Genomic DNA, 18,473 nt, shown 5'->3' on the forward strand with positions numbered 1-18,473 from the left:
TGGAAGTTTACTCTGGAACGTTAGGCTATATAATTAAGAGAGTTCGATTGGCATTCAATCGAGTTATGAGATATCTTTATTCTCTTAAGTTAAGCCAGCATGTCTCATGTTATGTTTCAAAATTTTTAGGTTTTACTTTTGAAGATTTTATAAAATTTAGATGCTTATTACATTTCTATAAAGTTTATAAGTTAAAAAATCCACAATATTTGGTTGAATTATTTGAATTTGGTAGATCTATTAGAAATAAACAGTTAAAAATTCCTATGTTAACGTCAATTTTAGAACGTTCGTTTTTAGTTAGAATATCTAGGGATTTTAACAAGTTGCCCATTTCATTAAGAGAATTCAATCTTTCCGTTTGCACTTATAAAAAAAAGCTTAAACAGTCTTTTGTGTAAATAATTGTTCCTGGTAGTAACTTTTTTTTTTTGTATTCACGTTTTTTTTTGTATTTTTGTATTTTATACATATTTTATACGTATATGTTCTTCATTAATCCCAAATATGAATTAAATATGTTTTTCATTTGTGATTTAATTTTATCACTTTTAACATTTATGTTATGTATATTTTTATGTAAAAAAGGCACTTAAAACAAATAACTTGAAACACTTTTCTTATATTTGGCAAACATTTACAATTAATTAAAAGTTTTTTTTATTAACTAATGAAATTTTTGAAAATGGCGGAACGTTAGATTGCTAGGGAAAAAAAAAAAAAAAAAGGAGGGAATTTTCTTCTTCTTCTCTTTTTTGACATTTTCTTTTAATATTTGTATATGTATGCTTAATGTTGTGAAAAGTCAGAGTTGGAGATTGTGAATTGTGTCTTTGTTTGTTTTCTTATTGTTTTCTTATTTTTTAATCTAGTGTTATTAAAATAATGAAGAAAACTATATAAGTCTTAAATTAGTTTTTTTTGTTGTTAGTTTTTGAAAAAAAAAGGAAATGAGCATTTATAGGTAATTTATTGTAATTTTTTTTTTTTTTTTTAATGTTGAAATGATTTGTTAATAAGGAGTAATTTGTTAATGATATTTAACTGAGTGATTTAAATTTTTTTGTTGGTAATTGTTTTCAAATACTTAAAACTCTATAATTATTGATATATATGCGTTGAATAACTTGTTTAAATGATACCTTGTCCATATGCTTGTTGATTTCTATTTGTATTAACTTTAAATTTAGTATTTTTTTTTTTTGCTTTAAAAAAGACTGCTTGTTAGATTTTATTTATATACACCATTAAATATAAAATTTACATATACTTCATTCAGCTCATCTCATTATATGCTAAAATGTCCTATATTATTATTATAATTATTTTTTTTACATTTTTTTAACTTTAATTTATATTCTTTATTTATTTACTTTTATTATTATTGTTATTTTATTAAAATTGAATGTTGTCTAATTAAGTAGTGTTATTGGATCCGATTATGGCCTTTGGCTAGGATTCTGTATAAGAATGAATAAACTAAACTAAAAAAAACTAAACTAAATTTATTAGAATAACTGTTTGATAAAATTTGATCAATCTTAAGATTATATTCCAATTACAATAATTAATTTGCGGCTAAAATATTATAATAATTTTTTTTTTAATTAAAATAGATTTTGTTATTTATAATGAAAGACCGGTTAACCGGTTTATTCTGAATTTGAAAAATGTCAACCGGTTTTCAAATGTCAACTATTTGGACTATTCGAAAGCCGGTTTTTGGAAAATGTCGAATAATCGATCACCCTAGTGTCTATAAAGAAAATCTTATATATTAATTTTTTGTCAATATAAAAAAATTAAAAATTAATATTTATTAAAGAAAAAAATATTATTTTCATAAATTCATTACACAGAAAAAAGTTTTAGCATAAATATTATGAACTGCTTTCATTGACTAAAGTTAATAATATTTAAGAATAAGTTCAAAAAATTGTATTAATTTTTTCATTTTTAAACATAATCTAGAAGCCTTGACTTAAAATATTAAATATTCTCTTTATATTTTTCTATTTGTTAAAAATTGTTTTCAATAAAATAGTCATGTAATCGAATAGTGCGTAACTTGAAAAATAGTTTTCCATTTAAATAATAATAATAATTAAATTTAATTATTATTTAATTTAATTGTTAAGTAGAAATTTGTAACCGATTATGGCCAACAGGCTAGGTTTATTTTGAAAATAAATTAAATTAAAATTGCACCATTTTATAGCAAAATCGTAATGTCTACAAAATTGTCTTTCCAAAAAGAGAGAGAAAAACTCAAAATTGGTTAAAAAAGTTTTGAGTTATTAAAATTTTCCCCGATAATTTTGTGATTCTGAAGACACATAAAAGTAAATATAAGAAAATTTTTTTTTAGTCAAAAAAAGGCCATTATTTTAACAGAATCTCCAAAACTCCATTTTTAAAATTGTTAAATGGATTTTAAAAAAATAAAGGATATATATAAGAATTGAACACAAAAAGAATGAGCTCAATACCTCTCATAGTTTTACCGTATCTGCGATGTGAAGTTTTGACAATAATTAAGTTAAAATTATATTATTACCAATTGTTGCTTAATTTTCAATTTCAATTTCAAATTCTTTATTTCAATAACCTAGCCTATATAGGCCATAATCGGTTATAAATTTCTACTTATGAATAGTTTACATAAAAATGATTTTTTTTCATATTTAAAATTATGATTTAAATAAAAGTAATAAATTAAATTAAATAAAAAGTAAAAATTGATATACTACAATATTAAAATACCTCATAGCCAAAACGTAAATACATTCAATTCCACTTTTAGTTTTCAATGAATTTTGATCAAGTAAATTGCGATTATTATTTCCGAGTCCATGGAAAGTTATTTCTAATCAAATTTCCGAAATTAAAAATCATTAATTAAAATCCATTTAACAAAATTTTTTAAAGTTTGAAAATGGAGTTCTGGAGATGCTGTTAAAACAATGGCACTTTTTTGACCACAGACTAAACCGAGTAAGCGTTATCCAATTTGAACAAAAATTCGTACTAGCACATTTATAAATCTTATAAAGATAAACATATTTTTTTGTAAAATTTTTCAAAACTAAAAAAAAATGTTCTTATACATACAGTTAATCTCAAAAATAAGTATACAGAAATACTGACATTTGTTTTTATTTAAAAAATCAAAAAAGTAATACATTTATTTATTAAAAACAATTATGATAATTATTATTCACTACTTTTTTCCGGGTTATTTTGGTTACTTGAGTTCTCATTTAGTTAAATAGGTGCAAAATTTACGTCACAAAAGTAAGTATACAGATAATTTCAATATGTATTTGGCTTAATGATATTTACAAAATTCATTAAAATTTTACCTGTTTGAATGTAATTATTTTATAATAAAATATTCTGTACACTATAACATGGAAAAAATTCACTTTTTGTTCCGAAAAATTTAAATTTTTGGTAATTGATCTGAATATTATTTATAGGAACATTTTTTTTCCTATTTAAGAACATCTGACTATTTAAACCCCCGGAGTTTTGGATCGGGTATTCAATAATATCCCTCGTTTATTCATTATGATGCATTGGAAGACGATATTTTATCTTTTAAATTAATTGTTTTTTTACAATAACTGCAATCCACTGCGGAACATTGCCGTTTTTAACATAGTATAGCGTTCATATTCGATATTTAACGGCGATTTCCTAAAATTTATATCTTAAAATGCGATATTAATAATATTTGTACTAGTATCCATTAATTAAAACTAGTTTTTTAGTTCCAATCATCCATTACACACTCCTAAATGCTACCAATAATCGTCAAATGGTGACCATGTCAATAACTTACACTACATATCGGTTCTGAAATTGATTATTGTCCAAAATAGTAAGATTTTTATATTAAATCAGGCTCAAGTGGTGGTATGAATACGAATTGAACAATTTTGAAAACGGATACATCTTAATTTGTTGCTATAACAAATAAAATGTCCGATCCATAAAACATGGTTATTGTATCGAGTATATCAAGATATGATTGGTAGCATTATTGTATTCTTTGGAAATCGGAGTATTTGGAAAACCTGTTTAAATTAAAGGAAACATATAGAATTATTCAAATTTTAAAGTTTATGTTGTAAGTCTTAAGAAATCGGAGTTAAATTTCGGTTTTTTAAGAACGTACTGTGTTCAAAATGGCTAAATCCATGCACATGACATTAATTTCAAAATAACAACTCTTTTCAAAAGTAAAAATTCTATTTCCAATGCATCATTTGGAGGGTTCACTGACCACAAAATCAAAATCCGGGGTCTAAAGTAGAAAAAATCTCGTAGAAATGAGAAAAAAACTGTTCTACTAATTAATTCCGGAGCCAATCGGCCCAAATTTCAAGATTTCGGAACTAAGTTATTGTGTAAAAAATATTTTATTAAAAAGTAATTATATTAATACAAGTAAAATTTTCATAAATTTTGATAATATTATTAAACCAAATATATACTGAAATGATCTGTATACTTACTTTTGTGACGTAAATTTTGCACCTTTTTAACTTCAGCTTAAATGAGAACTCAAGTTTAATGTAATCGTTGGTATTTAATTTTTGATTCATTCTTTGTTTTCAATATTTTTTGTTTTTTTATATGTCACTCATTTTCTTCTCGTGCATCATGGGGTTTAGAGTTTATTTGGTTGTGTTATGGTCGTATATTCTTAAAAGAGTTGGTGAGTTGTCATGGTGTTTTATTTGACATATTAGTGACTGATTGAATTGTTAGTCGTAGATATTTTGTGGAGGAGTCAAAACTAGTTTGCTTTGGAGTTTTATTTGCGGATAGTGTGTTGTCATTGAATTGGTGAGCGGAGTAAGTTTATTTTGCTTGCAAATATTTTTTTATCTTGATTTCTTGTTGTATTTTACAATTGTCGTTGTACTTACTTCTGATTACATTATTTGAATGTGGAACTTGGTTTTAGATATTTGTTTTTTTTTTTTTTGGGACTTTGTTTTCTATGTTGGGTAGTCATTCCTATTATCTTGTATAGCTAAGGGTGCGGTTAGCTAACAGGCTCTCATGTTCTTGTACTTTCTACTTTATAGAGATTGGGGATCACGCTTCTTTTTAATTTGGTCGATTGTTTGTATGGCAGGGATACAGTATCCTGGCTTTGGTGAGATTGTTTTTCTTGGCTGGTTGTGATGAACTTCCATTATTAATATTTTGACATTTTGAGTTAGGTTTTTAATTTTGGTGGTACAACTTTTTATATACAATGCAATTAATTTTATTATTAATAATTTATTTTTTATTTTTATTTATTATATTTTTTATATTATATTATATATATTATATTTATATTATTATTATATTATATTTGTATTATATTTTTTAAGTAAAATTTTTTTAAGTAGAAATTTGTAACCGATTATGGCCAATAGGCTATGTTTATTTTGAAAATAAATTAAATTAAATTAAAAGAACCAAAATATGAAGAAAAAAAGTAGTGAATAATAATTATCATAATTGTTTTTAATAAATGTGTTAGTTTTTTGTTTTTTTTAATAATACCTTTTTTTAAATAAAACCAATTGTCAGTATTTCTGTATACTTATTTTTGTGATTAACTGTATTTACTTTTATGTGTTTTCAGAATCACAAAATTCCTGGGGGAAAATTTTAATAACTCAAAATTTTTTAACCAATTTTGAGGTTTTCTATCTTTTTGGAAAGAAAATTTTGTAGACATTACGATTTTGCTATAAAATGGTGCAATAATTAAAACTTAAAGCCGAAAAGCCTATTTTCGACCCACCCTAAAACTCATACAGTAAACAAATGTTTATCTTTGATCTACGTATGCTAACAAATTCATCTAGAAAATATATTTTAGGAGGTGATAAAACAATACTTCGTACAATTTCAATAAAGCAAATTGGCCTAAATATGCTCGATACATAAATAGAAATCTTCCACTTCAACAAAGTTTTGCGGATATATCAAGTACATCTGAAGTTGATGATGTGATAGCGCACAGTGGTATAGGAAAAAAAAAGAGGGAAATAATTCGGTAACTTCTAAACGGTTAATCCGATTTTAATGAAATTTGGTATGCACAAAGAGGAGGTGTTGTCGAGTTTAGGTTTTGAATTTGGACCTTACAGGCCAACCAGGGGCCCGGCGGGGGGTCCTCAAATTAGGACGCCTCGGCTATGTTAAATTTTTAAAACGATCCTATTTCTTCATTTGAGTTCCGATATAAAAAAAAAATTCGTATATAGAATCTCCTCATCGAGCACTATTAAAAATTATCTCTTATAGTTTAGGAGATATTCGCATTTGAAAATTAAAATTTTAAAATTTTTACCGTCCTTACTTTAGTTTTTTGATAATAGCGGGTCCAAATATTCCCGATTTTCGCCATTTTTTTATTCGCTTAACAACAAGTTTATATATCAAGCAGTGAAAGAATTATGTAAAAATCATGACTGAGTCCAAAGTTATAGGCATTTTAATTTAAAAAATTAAAAAAAGGCGATTTTTTGCCATTTTTTTGGGAAAAAAGTATCTTTTTCTTTTTAAGTTATCTAAAAAGTTTCTAAGAAGATGTATATAGAATTTATACTTTTTGGAAAGCTGACTTTACATAAAATACGATAAATGAAACAAAACCTAAAAATTTTTGATACCGAGGGGACCAGGTCCATCCAAAAAAACCCTATTTTTTATGGAAAATTAAATTTTGAGCAAAAATTCTCAAATCGCATAGTCGATATCAAATTATAGTGACCTGTTTTATATGACCCAATATGTTCTTAATCATTTTGTAACGGGTTTCGATAACCCCGCCCCTGGTATGGATATAATAGGCAAAAAACCAAAAAATCCCATTTTTGGGATTTTTAAAACTTTTTTGGGAATTCCGGGATTTCTAATAAGAAAATTCGAAATTTTTATTTAATTTTGGATTTTGAGTAAAAAAATCTACCTAACTGTAAAATTTCTTCAAAAAATATTCATAAATAAAATTTTTATTGCAATTTGAAAAATTTGTATCTTCGCAAAAACTGAATAAAAAACATTTTTAAATTTTTTTTTTAAAAAAGTTTTCCGCGAATATTTTAATTTTCAAAAATTATATACAGTTTTGAAAAATAGATAAAATTACCTTTCCATTGATATATAACATGCCTACCTATTGTTTTTTAAGTGACAAATTAATTAGGGAAAACTCAACATCTATTAGAGAATTTACCTAGTACTATTATTTGCATTAATATATGTAACAAATTTAAGAGTTAACCTTATGGATGAAAATAATAGTGCTAGGTAAATTTTCTAAAAGATGAGTTTTCCCTAATTAATTTGTCACTTAAAAAACATTAGGTAGGCATGTTATATATCAATGGAAAGGTAATTTTATCTATTTTTCAAAACTGTATATAATTTTTGAAAATTAAAATATTCGCGGAATACTTTTTTTAAAAAAAAAATTAAAAAATGTTTTTTATTCAGTTTTTGCGAAGATACAAATTTTTCAAATTGCAATAAAAATTTTATTTATGAATATTTTTTGATGAAATTTTACAGTTAGGTAGATTTTTTTACTCAAAATCCAAAATTAAATAAAAATTTCGAATTTTCTTATTAGAAATCCCGGAATTTCCAAAAAAGTTTTAAAAAATCCCAAAAATGGGATTTTTTGGTTTTTTGCCTATTATATCCATACCAGGGGCGGGGTTATCGAAACCCGTAACAAAATGATTAAGAACATATTGGGTCATATAAAACAGGTCACTATAATTTGATATCGACTATGCGATTTGAGAATTTTTGCTCAAAATTGAATTTTCTATAAAAAATAGGGTTTTTTTGGATGGACCTGGTCCCCTCGGTATCAAAAATTTTTAGGTTTTATTTCATTTATCGTATTTTATATAAAGTCAGCTTTCCAAAAAGTATAAATTCTATATACATCTTCTTAGAAACTTTTTAGATAACTTAAAAAGAAAAAGATACTTTTTTCCCAAAAAAATGGCAAGAAATCACCTTTTTTTAATTTTTTAAATTAAAATGCCTATAACTTTGGACTCAGTCATGATTTTTACATAATTCTTTCACTGCTTGATATATAAACTTGTTGTTAAGCGAATAAAAAAATGGCGAAAATCGGGAATATTTGGACCCGCTATTATCAAAAAACTAAAGTAAGGACGGTAAAAATTTTAAAATTTTAATTTTCAAATGCGAATATCTCCTAAACTATAAGAGATAATTTACTGCTACATTTTTTATAGTGCTCGATGAGGAGATTCTATATACGAACTTGTTTTAAATCGGAACTCAAATGAAGAAATAGAATCGTTTTAAAAATTTAACATAGCCGAGGCGTCCTAATTTGAGGACCCCACGCCGGGCCCCTGGTTGGCCTATAAGGTCCAAATTCAAAACCTAAACTCGACAACACATCCTCTTTGTGCATACCAAATTTCATTAAAATCGGATTAACCGTTTAGAAGTTACCGTATTATTTCCCTCTTTTTTTTTTCCTATACCACTGTGTAGCGTCCTTTAATAATACAATTGCTACAGCAATAGAAAACATTGTACCAAAAAGGAAACCATCTGTACCTGACAATAAACTGCTAACGACATAAAAATCCTTTTTCAATTCAGGATATAAGATATAGGGATATAAACGACCACTATCAAATTACTAAATATGAACAAATTTTTAAATACAAAAAAAATTTTATGTTTTTCTATTTTAATTTATTAATATACTATTATTTAGATTATAATTATTAATATTAAGAATTATTTTTTTTATGTAAACTTTTTATAAGTAGAAATTTATGACCGATTATGGCCTAGAAAGAAATTGAAATTAAAAAAAAATTTATTAATTAAAAAAACAAAACGTGGAATAATATGCTACCTACATCACTTGAAGAAAAATGCAATATTTTATCGGATACGTTTTGCTTAAACAATAACATTTCAAGCCATCTTTGTGAAAACGAAACTACTATTTCAGTTAATAATGTCGTAAATAGTTTAAAAACTCTGAAATATGTAATATATCTCCTAGTTATTATATAACAGAGGAAAAAACGAAAAACTACATTAAGATTATTAAAAACAAAAATCACCTGCTGAATCTTCGGAGTCTTATACACCCATTAGTATTTACCAACAATTAGCAAAATATTAGAGAAAATTATTAAGGATGAAATACTTCATTTTGTTGACGTTCAGCAAATATTACCGCCTTACCAATTTGGGTTTAGAAGACAACACAATACAACGCAACCACTACTTAAAATTAAGAAAATTGTTAAAAATGAATTTGAAAATGGAAAATCAACAGGAATGGTTCTTCTAGACATCAAATCAGCTTTTGACACTGTGTGGCATAACGGCCTTATATACAAGCTAAAAACGTTTAATTTCCCTGAAGAGGTAATAAAAATTATATTAAGTTTCCTAAATGAAAGATCTTTTCATGTATATATTGGAAAGACAAAGTCACATGAAATTCATGCAAATCTAATATAATATATTAGATACAAAATTAAACTTCAAAAACCACATTCCATATATTGTAGACAAAATAAACAGACTTACACAAATATTATACCCCCTAATTAAAAAGAAATCGGAACCATCAATTAAAAACAAAAAAATAATAATTAAATGATTTTTAAACTTCCATGGCACTGCTCAACGCGAAGACTACACACTCTTGCTGGATTTCCTACTGTCAGTTAAGTTAAATTATTTAACAGATAATCTTATTAGAAGATGCGAACTCTCAGAATTCCAACATATAAACGAGCTAATCTCTTTATAATTTTTTACCCCTTCAACTTAGTTTTTTAGTTTTTAGTATTAGGAATTGTTTCAAAAAGGTATTTTCTTAAATTTTTCCTCCAAAACAATTATACATTAATTCATTGTCTATATTTTCACAAAACAAAATGTTAAAGTAGAAAAGGAATATATATTGCTAACCTCTTTAATCAATAATATAAAATGTAAACAAATCAATATCAAAGAAATACATACAAATAAATAATAAATATATACAGTAATTCCTTGCGAACACCATGGATAACAGGATGACAAAACACATGTTTGATAAGGAAATCATCCTTTAGGTAGTCCTTTAATCGTTTTTGAAAATGGTAGCACCCTAGAAAATATTAAATTACTTAAAACGCGCAGAAATACGCAATTTCGGGTAAAGTGAAACTAATTCACAACATTTCACGTTTTTCATTTCTTCTTATTTCAGGTTTAACAAACGTTAACACTTTCTTAAAAGCTTTCATGAAGTTAAAATTGTAAAATTAAATTCTAATTTTTCAATGTTATTTTAAATATTGTCTTTTTCGAAGTGAAGGAATATTATTTCCAACCATTTACAAGAATATCAAATATAGACAGTTATTGAAAATTATTTACGACTTTCCAGAATTAACGTTTAAAAATAATGTAAAAATATAGGCTCTACAAAAGAAATTTTTTAAATATTTTGAAATTATGACTTTGACTGCGTGCAGTAGAACAGTGTTTAGCATTTCGCAAAAATTTATTGCGAATTTGAATATATTGATGTATTGGTAATAGGATGATATAAAAAAATAAATTTTATTCACTGTTCCAAAATTTGAATTTCGCACAGGAAAACTGGTAGTTTGAACTATAGTACAATGATTAACAAAAAACAATTGGCTTTTCGCTCATCTACTTGCTTTTGTTTGCCTTTACAATCGTACATTTGAGAACAAAACAAACGCCGAAACGTATTTTATGAAACAATCATAAAGTGTGTGTGTGGACTTCATTTAATTTGTACGGTTTTTATTTTGTTTTTGTTTTTATTACTACTGTATTCCACATAGGCATCTACAAAAACTTAAACCTACAAGTCTTCTTTTAATTTTACTCAAAAATGTTTTTGTAATGAGCAAAACCATCAGGAAACGTTTGCGAAAATGTTTCGCTCAAAACTTTTCAGTTTTGCTCCCACTGTTTTCTTTTCTAGATTTAGCGCCTTTTAACAATCCAAAAGTCGCATTTTTTCCTCTTAGCGCTTTTTTGGCAAAAGGCGCTAAATTAGCGCTTTTTCAAAAAATTTATCTTTTTAATAACATAAAATTATTCTAGTTTAACAATAAAGATAAAACGGAATAATTTTAGACAGTACTTTTTCTAAACTTTCCATATTATGGGTAATTCAAAGATCTTTTAGTGTGATGAGTTATTTTAAAACTTTAAAACTAAAATAAAAAATATTCACCTCTTTCGCCAAAAGAATTGAAATTTGTTTCTTCTTAAATTTTCATTCCCTTCGAAGGGAAAATTGATTTCGTGAAATTCCACAACAGTTGATTTTGTTCGTAACAGCTTTTTATTGATCAGAAAATTCTATAAAAAATTCACAACAAGGGAAGTTTTTCACGTCAAAAAAGGGAAAAGTTGTAAATTAACTTAATTTTAGTTAGGTTAACTTGAACTTGAAATTAAAATTGCATTTCGTGAAAACTATTGATAATTGAATGTGAATAATACAAAAATAATTTTGATTAGCATTATTTTTTTATAACTTCACTGTGAAGGAAACAATTACTTGATGATTACTTCAGTTTTTTTCACAAAATTTTGGCTCTTGGTATTTTTGGAAATGAAGAGTTTAATTAAAATTTATTATGGGGAATTTCAAAAAATCTCTTGGACTAGTTATTGAGATCTTGATCGATGAAGCAATTAGTCATTGAATAAGAAAATCGAACATATTTGTATTAACCTTAATTTTTAAAATTTCGTTTCCGAATCAAAATTCCAATTAAGGAGTAATTTTTTTAATAAACAAATTTTAGCTAAATACTATGTTTTTTAAGACTGTGTAAAAATAGAATTTTAGCGCTTTTTAGTGCGTTTTGAGTGAATGGACGGCGCGTTTTAGTATAAAATAGTTGAAAACACTGTTTCTACCGGACCCGTTATTTTCAGTCTCTGGTCAGGACTATGATATATTCTATAGTCTCGACTAAAGTCTTGTCTATACTTTGACCTATATTCTGGAGTATAGACTGTGCTACACTATAGCCTAATCTTTGGTCTGACTCTAGATTAAATTGCTTTGACTAGTCCCCTGCTTGTAAGGTATACATGAACAGCCAGCCGACCGATCACAGAGAAAGGCTATCAACCGTTTCATAAAATTTAAAGTGAACATTATTATCATCAGCACACATAGGAAACACCACTAAACGTTTCGTTTTAGCAATACAATATGTTTTGTTAAAATGAATTTGCAAAATCCCTGTTTCTTTCTGCAAGTATGCACACCAAATTTTACATTTCTATTTGCTGTAAATGTTTAAAGTATTCGTTATTAGTCCTACCTTTGGTTGCAATTTAAATCCATATGATTCGGATGTAACAATTTGTTAGATTTTGAATTTTTTTAAATGGTTTCAAAAATTATTTAATTTTTAAATAGAAACTTCAAAGAAAATGTGAGCATTTTAAAAAGAATACGGTAGCACGCATGGCATAATCATGGGTAGCACGATTTTAATGAAAACTTCAAAATCCTTAAGCATGTCAGTTAGAGAATTTAAAAAAATAAAGAGAGAATGACACAACCTTCTATTTTTCTTCCATGCTTAAAAGTAACTTTTGCAAAAATATATCATGATTGTTCTACAATTAACAAACATACATATGTATCTATATATGTATTTATGCGTATTCGCGGTATTCAGGAAAACTCTTGTCAAAGGGCCAGATGAAATTATATTGATTCGGTATTGAAGAAATTAAAGACTTATTATTTATCTAATTTAGAACTTTCAATCGATTTTTGGCACGGGATCTCGTTATCCACTTAAGCTAAAATTTTACACAAGTTATAGACACTACCCTGCCAGCAATTTTGTAGTCGACTACGAGAAAAATTCACTTCTAGTTTACTTTTACAGACTGACTATAAGCTAACTATAATGTCATGCACAGCTGTCCCAAAATTTTGTATTTGGCAACGTAAAGAACCGACTTTTAAATACTAACTACAAGCTAGCTATAATGTAATGCATAAGTGCCTCAAAATTATCTGGAGAGAATTAATTGTATTTCATGTTTTCTCTTGTTTCTCTATTATTATGATTTTATTTGTTAACTTTAGTAGACTGACTATAAACGAACAACAATGTAATGCAGAAATGTTCCAAAATTTGGTATTTATTAACGTAAACAACCGACTTTTAAAGACTAGCTACAAGCTAACTATTATATAATGCGGGAGTACCCCAAAATTATCTGTAGAGCATTTTGTTTCGACATGTTTTCTCATGTTTCTTTATTATTTGGAATTTTGTTTTACATTTTTGTCATTTTCTTCTATACGTTGTGAAATTAGAGTCAGAAAATTGGAAAAATTAATTATAAAATGTTAAATATTTCAAAACTCGGTCCCTAAATTCTAAATTCTGCTGATTAATACTGTAAATATAATACATTAACAGTTAACATTACACATAACATTTTAAAATTTATTTTAGATTTGGACAAATGGGAATCATGGAAATAATGAACAAATCATTCATAATTTTATGGATACCGGTGTTATTATTAGTTCCCCTGCAGAAAACTGATGTCTATTAATTTTAACGAACTAATATCATAACTTGTATTAAAGCGAAATGTAATTTAGATAACTAGTAGTTAAATTTTAAATATATTTAATTAAAATGTAATTAATTAATACAGTAGGGAATACAAAAGAAAACTATTACTTGACTTTTCTGCAACTAACTTTAAGTTAGTTAATAAAGAGTTACCTTTAAGCTAATTTTTTAGTAACTAACTTTAAGCCAGTTGAAAAGTCATGCAGAGTCGGACAATTGACTACTGCGTAGGACATCGCCATGTTAAAATAGTCAGTTGGCTCCATTAAAAATAATCCAAGAATCAACCATAATTAGTTGATGAAAAAGTCGGCTTTTAATGCATTGAGTTGCTGGCAGGGTATAAATTAATACCAATACAAACAAAATTGGTATTTATACCCTGCCAGCAACTCAACTAACTTCAAATGCATTAAAAGCCGACTTTTTCATCAACTAGTTATGGTTGATTCTTGGATTATTTTTAACTAATAATAACATCGGTATCCATAAAATTATGAATGATTTGTTCATTATTTCCATGATTCCCATTGGTCCAAATCTAAAATACATTTTAAAATGTTATTAATCAGCAGAATTTAGAATTTAGGGACCGAGTTTTGAAATATTTAACATTTTATAATTAATTTTTCCAATTTTCTGACTCTAATTTCACAACGTATACAAGAAAATGACTAAAATGTAAAACAAAATTCCAAATAATAAAGAAACATGAGAAAACATGTCGAAACAAAATGCTCTCCAGATAATTTTGGGGTACTCCCGCATTATATGATAGTTAGCTTGTAGCTAGTCTTTAAAAGTCGGTTGTTTACGTTAATAAATACCAAATTTTGGAACATTTCTGCATTACATTGCTGTACGTTTATAGTCAGTCTACTAAAGTCAACAAATAAAATCATAATAATAGAGAAACAAGAGAAAACATGTTGAAATACAGTTAATTCTCTCCAGATAATTTTGAGGCACTTCTGCATTACATTATAGTTAGCTTGTAGTTAGTATTTAAAAGTCGGTTCTTTACGTTGCCAAATACAAAATTTCGGGACAGCTCTGCATTACATTGTAGTTAGCTTATAGTCAGTCTGTAAAAGTAAACTAGAAGTGAATTTTTCTCGTAGTCGACTACAAAATTGCTGGCAGGTTAGGGCACGTCTATGTACACATGTTAAAAGAATGAAAATTTGAGCTAAATTCATATCTAGCGTATGTACGTACCTCTTTTGTGTCCAGTTTCTGAAGATGTTTTAACAAGCTCATATAATCTTTACAATTATCCTTGTAAAATTTAGCTACAGATTTGTTGTGCTCCAATTTAATGTCGTGATCCTTGAACTCCTCGAGTTGTTCCAAAAAATTAATACAGCAATCATAATTCCCTCTATAAATATACTTGAATCAAATAATGTTTAAGTTTTCAATATTTGTCATACTTATCGAATTCATCACTAGCTTTTGTTATTAAAAGGTAATCATGACCATCAACTCTTATTTTATCTGGAGTTGATGGTAATTCTGGCATATTCACTTCCTCAGTTTGCTCCATATTTTTGTAAAATAATTAAATAAATAACAAATACAAATCCAAGGCGAATTCACATAAGGTGGTGTTCAAGGCGAATAGACTATAAGGTGAAGCCATTTCATTTTGCGGCGAATTCATGAAATTTTTTATATATGCAGTTTGACAGCGTCGGGTTTGAGAGAGAATTTTTTTATATGTAGTTTGACAGCTTCGGGCTAAATTTCCATGGACAAAAAACAATCAGATGTTGAAATGACTTCACTTTATTAGTTTCGCCATGGCGGTGTTATTCAATCAGCTGATTATTTTATTCATCACTTGACTGGTACGCACTGATGTCAGAGTTTGTTATTGTTTACATTTTTATATTTAAAAATTTCCGTTAAAACAGAGAAAAACTTCTTTAGTAATTTGAAAAATTTATGTAAAAAATCTGAAAATACCACGCATTTTGCAAACTAATATTTTTCTTATATAAATAATGAATAATTGGTACGCATGTACCAACTTAATATAAGAATACTATTTTTTCTATTAAATGTTAACAAATTATATTTCATATTTACACTTTGTATACAAAGCGATTAACTAAAAAAATCTGTTCTGTTTATATAAAAAACCCACATGAAGAATTTACCTGACCGGCGGCAGCTGTCTTCTACGTTATGGATAAATTTTGAGATCTAAAAAAACTTAATAAAATATTTGGCTTAAGTATATATATATATATATATATCAAATTAAAGGTATTTCAAAGACCTTTCCAATGATATGTAACATGATATACAAAAAATTACCCATTATAGGTCAATTTTGGGAAACATAATTTTTGACCCGATATTTTTGAGGTTTATCTAAAAAAATCGGGAAAAAATGCCTTTATAGGTAAGTATGTAAATTAGATTGTTTAAAAGCAGGGACCGTAACCGTTATGATTTTTACAATAAAACTCAGAAAATAATAATTATTTTGGATTTTTATTTTTTTTGGTGGAAATAATAATTATTTTCTGATTTTTATTTTTTTGGGCAGAAATAAAAATCAAAAAATTATTTTTATTTTTTTTTGGCAGTAATAATAATTATTTTTTGATTTTTATATTTTTGGCAGAAATAAAAATCATTAAGGTAATATCATTTTGGTTTATTCATTTGTTTGTTAATTTGCTTGATATTTTTCTTTGCTTATTTGTTTATTTGATCTTAGATAGTTTCTTTGTTTGTTCGTTAGTTTGTTTATTTGTTCGTTCGTCAGTGTCTTTGTTTGTCCGTTTAATTGTTTGTTCGTTAGTCTGTCTGTCTGTTTGTTTATTTGTTTGTTCATTATTTTATTTTAATATAAAATAATATAACATATAGATATATTTAGTTATACATTTTATTATTTATAAAATTGTTTCTTTATTTGTTTTTTTTGTATCAAGCTAAAATACGAATTGCGTATAAAGAAGAAGAGCTATACTTTTTTTTTTTTTTTGTAATTATACATTTTCAATTAGCTAAATAAGACAATGTGTCCTAAAATAAACATGTATTTTATATTTTGTGTACTTATAACAAAAAAATAAACAAACAATTTTATAAATAATAAAATGTATAACTAAATAAATCTGTATTTTATATTATTTCATCTTAAAATAAAATAATGAACAAACAAATAAACAAACAGACAGACTAACGAACAAACAATTAAACAAACAAACAAACAAAGACACTGACGAACGAACAATGATTTTTATTTCTGCTAAAAATATAAAAATCAAAAAATAATTATTATTTCTGCCAAAAAAAAAATAAAAATCATTTTTTGATTTTTATTTCTGCCCAAAAAAATAAAAATCAGAAAATAATTATTATTTTTTGCCAAAAAAATAAAAATCAAAAATTTAAAAAGCATAGTGTTTTATAAAAATATAGCTCAAAACAATAAAAATGGTATCTTTAAAGTTGTTCTCCTATAATTTCTTATATTTGATTTTTTTCTTTAAAAATTCAAAGATAATAATTATTTACGATCCCTGTTTAAAAGCCAAGATATTGAGCTTTTTATTAAGGTATAATATGTTTTTGTAAGTGTTATAGTTCCTGAGATATTAATAATTTAATTATGATTTTGCTATTATGAAAAAAAAAAACGTATGTATACTAATCTTTATTAAGCGAAGCGGATGTTAGACATACCATAAAGGAGAAAACCCTTGCGCCCGGCCGTAGGCCGGCTATTTAGGAAATCTTTATTAAGCGAAACCGGTGTTGGACATACCATAGAGGAGAAAATCCTTGCGCCCGGCCGTAAGCCGGCTATTTAAGAAATCTTTATTAAGCGAAGCCGGTGTTGGACATACCATAGAGGAGAAAATCCTTGCGCCCGGCCGTAGGCCGGCTATTTAGGAAATCTTTATTAAGCGAAGCCGGTGTTGGACATACCATAGAGGAGAAAATTCTTGCGCCCGGCCGTAGGCCGGCTATTTAGGAAATCTTTATTAAGCAAAGAAAGCCGTGTAAACAAAAAATATTTTGATACATATGTTGGCCTCTCACGATGAACTATTTTCTTCATAGGGGAATCTGACAACTCTGATGATATGTAAATTAAATTATAAAATAAATAGTTTTTGAAATCAAATATCTCTTTCATTTGATTAGATACAGAAATGGTTTATACCTTAAATAAAAGCTTAATTCATTGGCTATTAATATATAGAAATTTATAATAGAATTATATAGAGATTTTTTCCGATTTCTTTTAGATGAAAAAAAAAGTCGGGTCAAAATATATATTTTCCGGGAAATACCCATAGTCGGTCCATATTTTAGTATCCTGTTATATATCATTGGAAAGGTATTTTCAATACCTTTAATTTGATGTATAAATTTTGAAAAATGTATTAAACTTTGGAGCCCCGCCCACTCGAAAGTAGGCGTGGCCGACAAAAAAAATGTATATCTTTTATCGTCTCAAAACGCTCTATATTGGGTTTTTTTTTTTTTTTTTTAGAGAAATGTCACTAAAACTGACTTGTTCCAAATATTTTATATTTACACTGTGTATATAATGTGATTAACTAACAAACGGAGTAGAATTTTCCATTTACAACAAAAATTCTTTCATTCGGTATATAATTTTTCAATAAATTTTTATGTTTATTTTTCCCAAAAATATTAATTTTACATAAATTTGGGCACAAACATAAGTTTTGCAAAATTAATCTGCCGGAGTAGAATTTCTCATTTGGAACAAACATTATTCCAAGG

The 18,473-nt window shown here is 26.5% G+C and overlaps 1 protein-coding gene across 1 annotated transcript in view; it reads right to left on the reverse strand.

Annotated features, from left to right (window-relative positions):
- LOC119607297 (CCR4-NOT transcription complex subunit 10) overlaps positions 1-15,292 on the reverse strand; it is a 55,906-nt gene extending 40,614 nt beyond the window's left edge. Inside the window, exons 1-2 of the mRNA XM_037961166.1 lie at positions 15,128-15,292; positions 14,913-15,075 (exon numbers count right to left, since the gene is read on the reverse strand). Coding sequence (XP_037817094.1) covers positions 14,913-15,075; positions 15,128-15,240 — 276 coding nt within the window. The 5' untranslated portion in view covers positions 15,241-15,292. The remainder of the gene's footprint in view (positions 1-14,912; positions 15,076-15,127) is intronic.
- Between the last annotated feature and the right edge of the window lie 3,181 nt (positions 15,293-18,473).

Source organism: Lucilia sericata, unplaced genomic scaffold, assembly GCF_015586225.1.
Source record: "Lucilia sericata isolate MDLA Ls3-8-SP2 unplaced genomic scaffold, ASM1558622v1 Contig000685F_arrow, whole genome shotgun sequence".
NCBI classification, from domain to species: Eukaryota; Metazoa; Arthropoda; class Insecta; order Diptera; family Calliphoridae; genus Lucilia; species Lucilia sericata.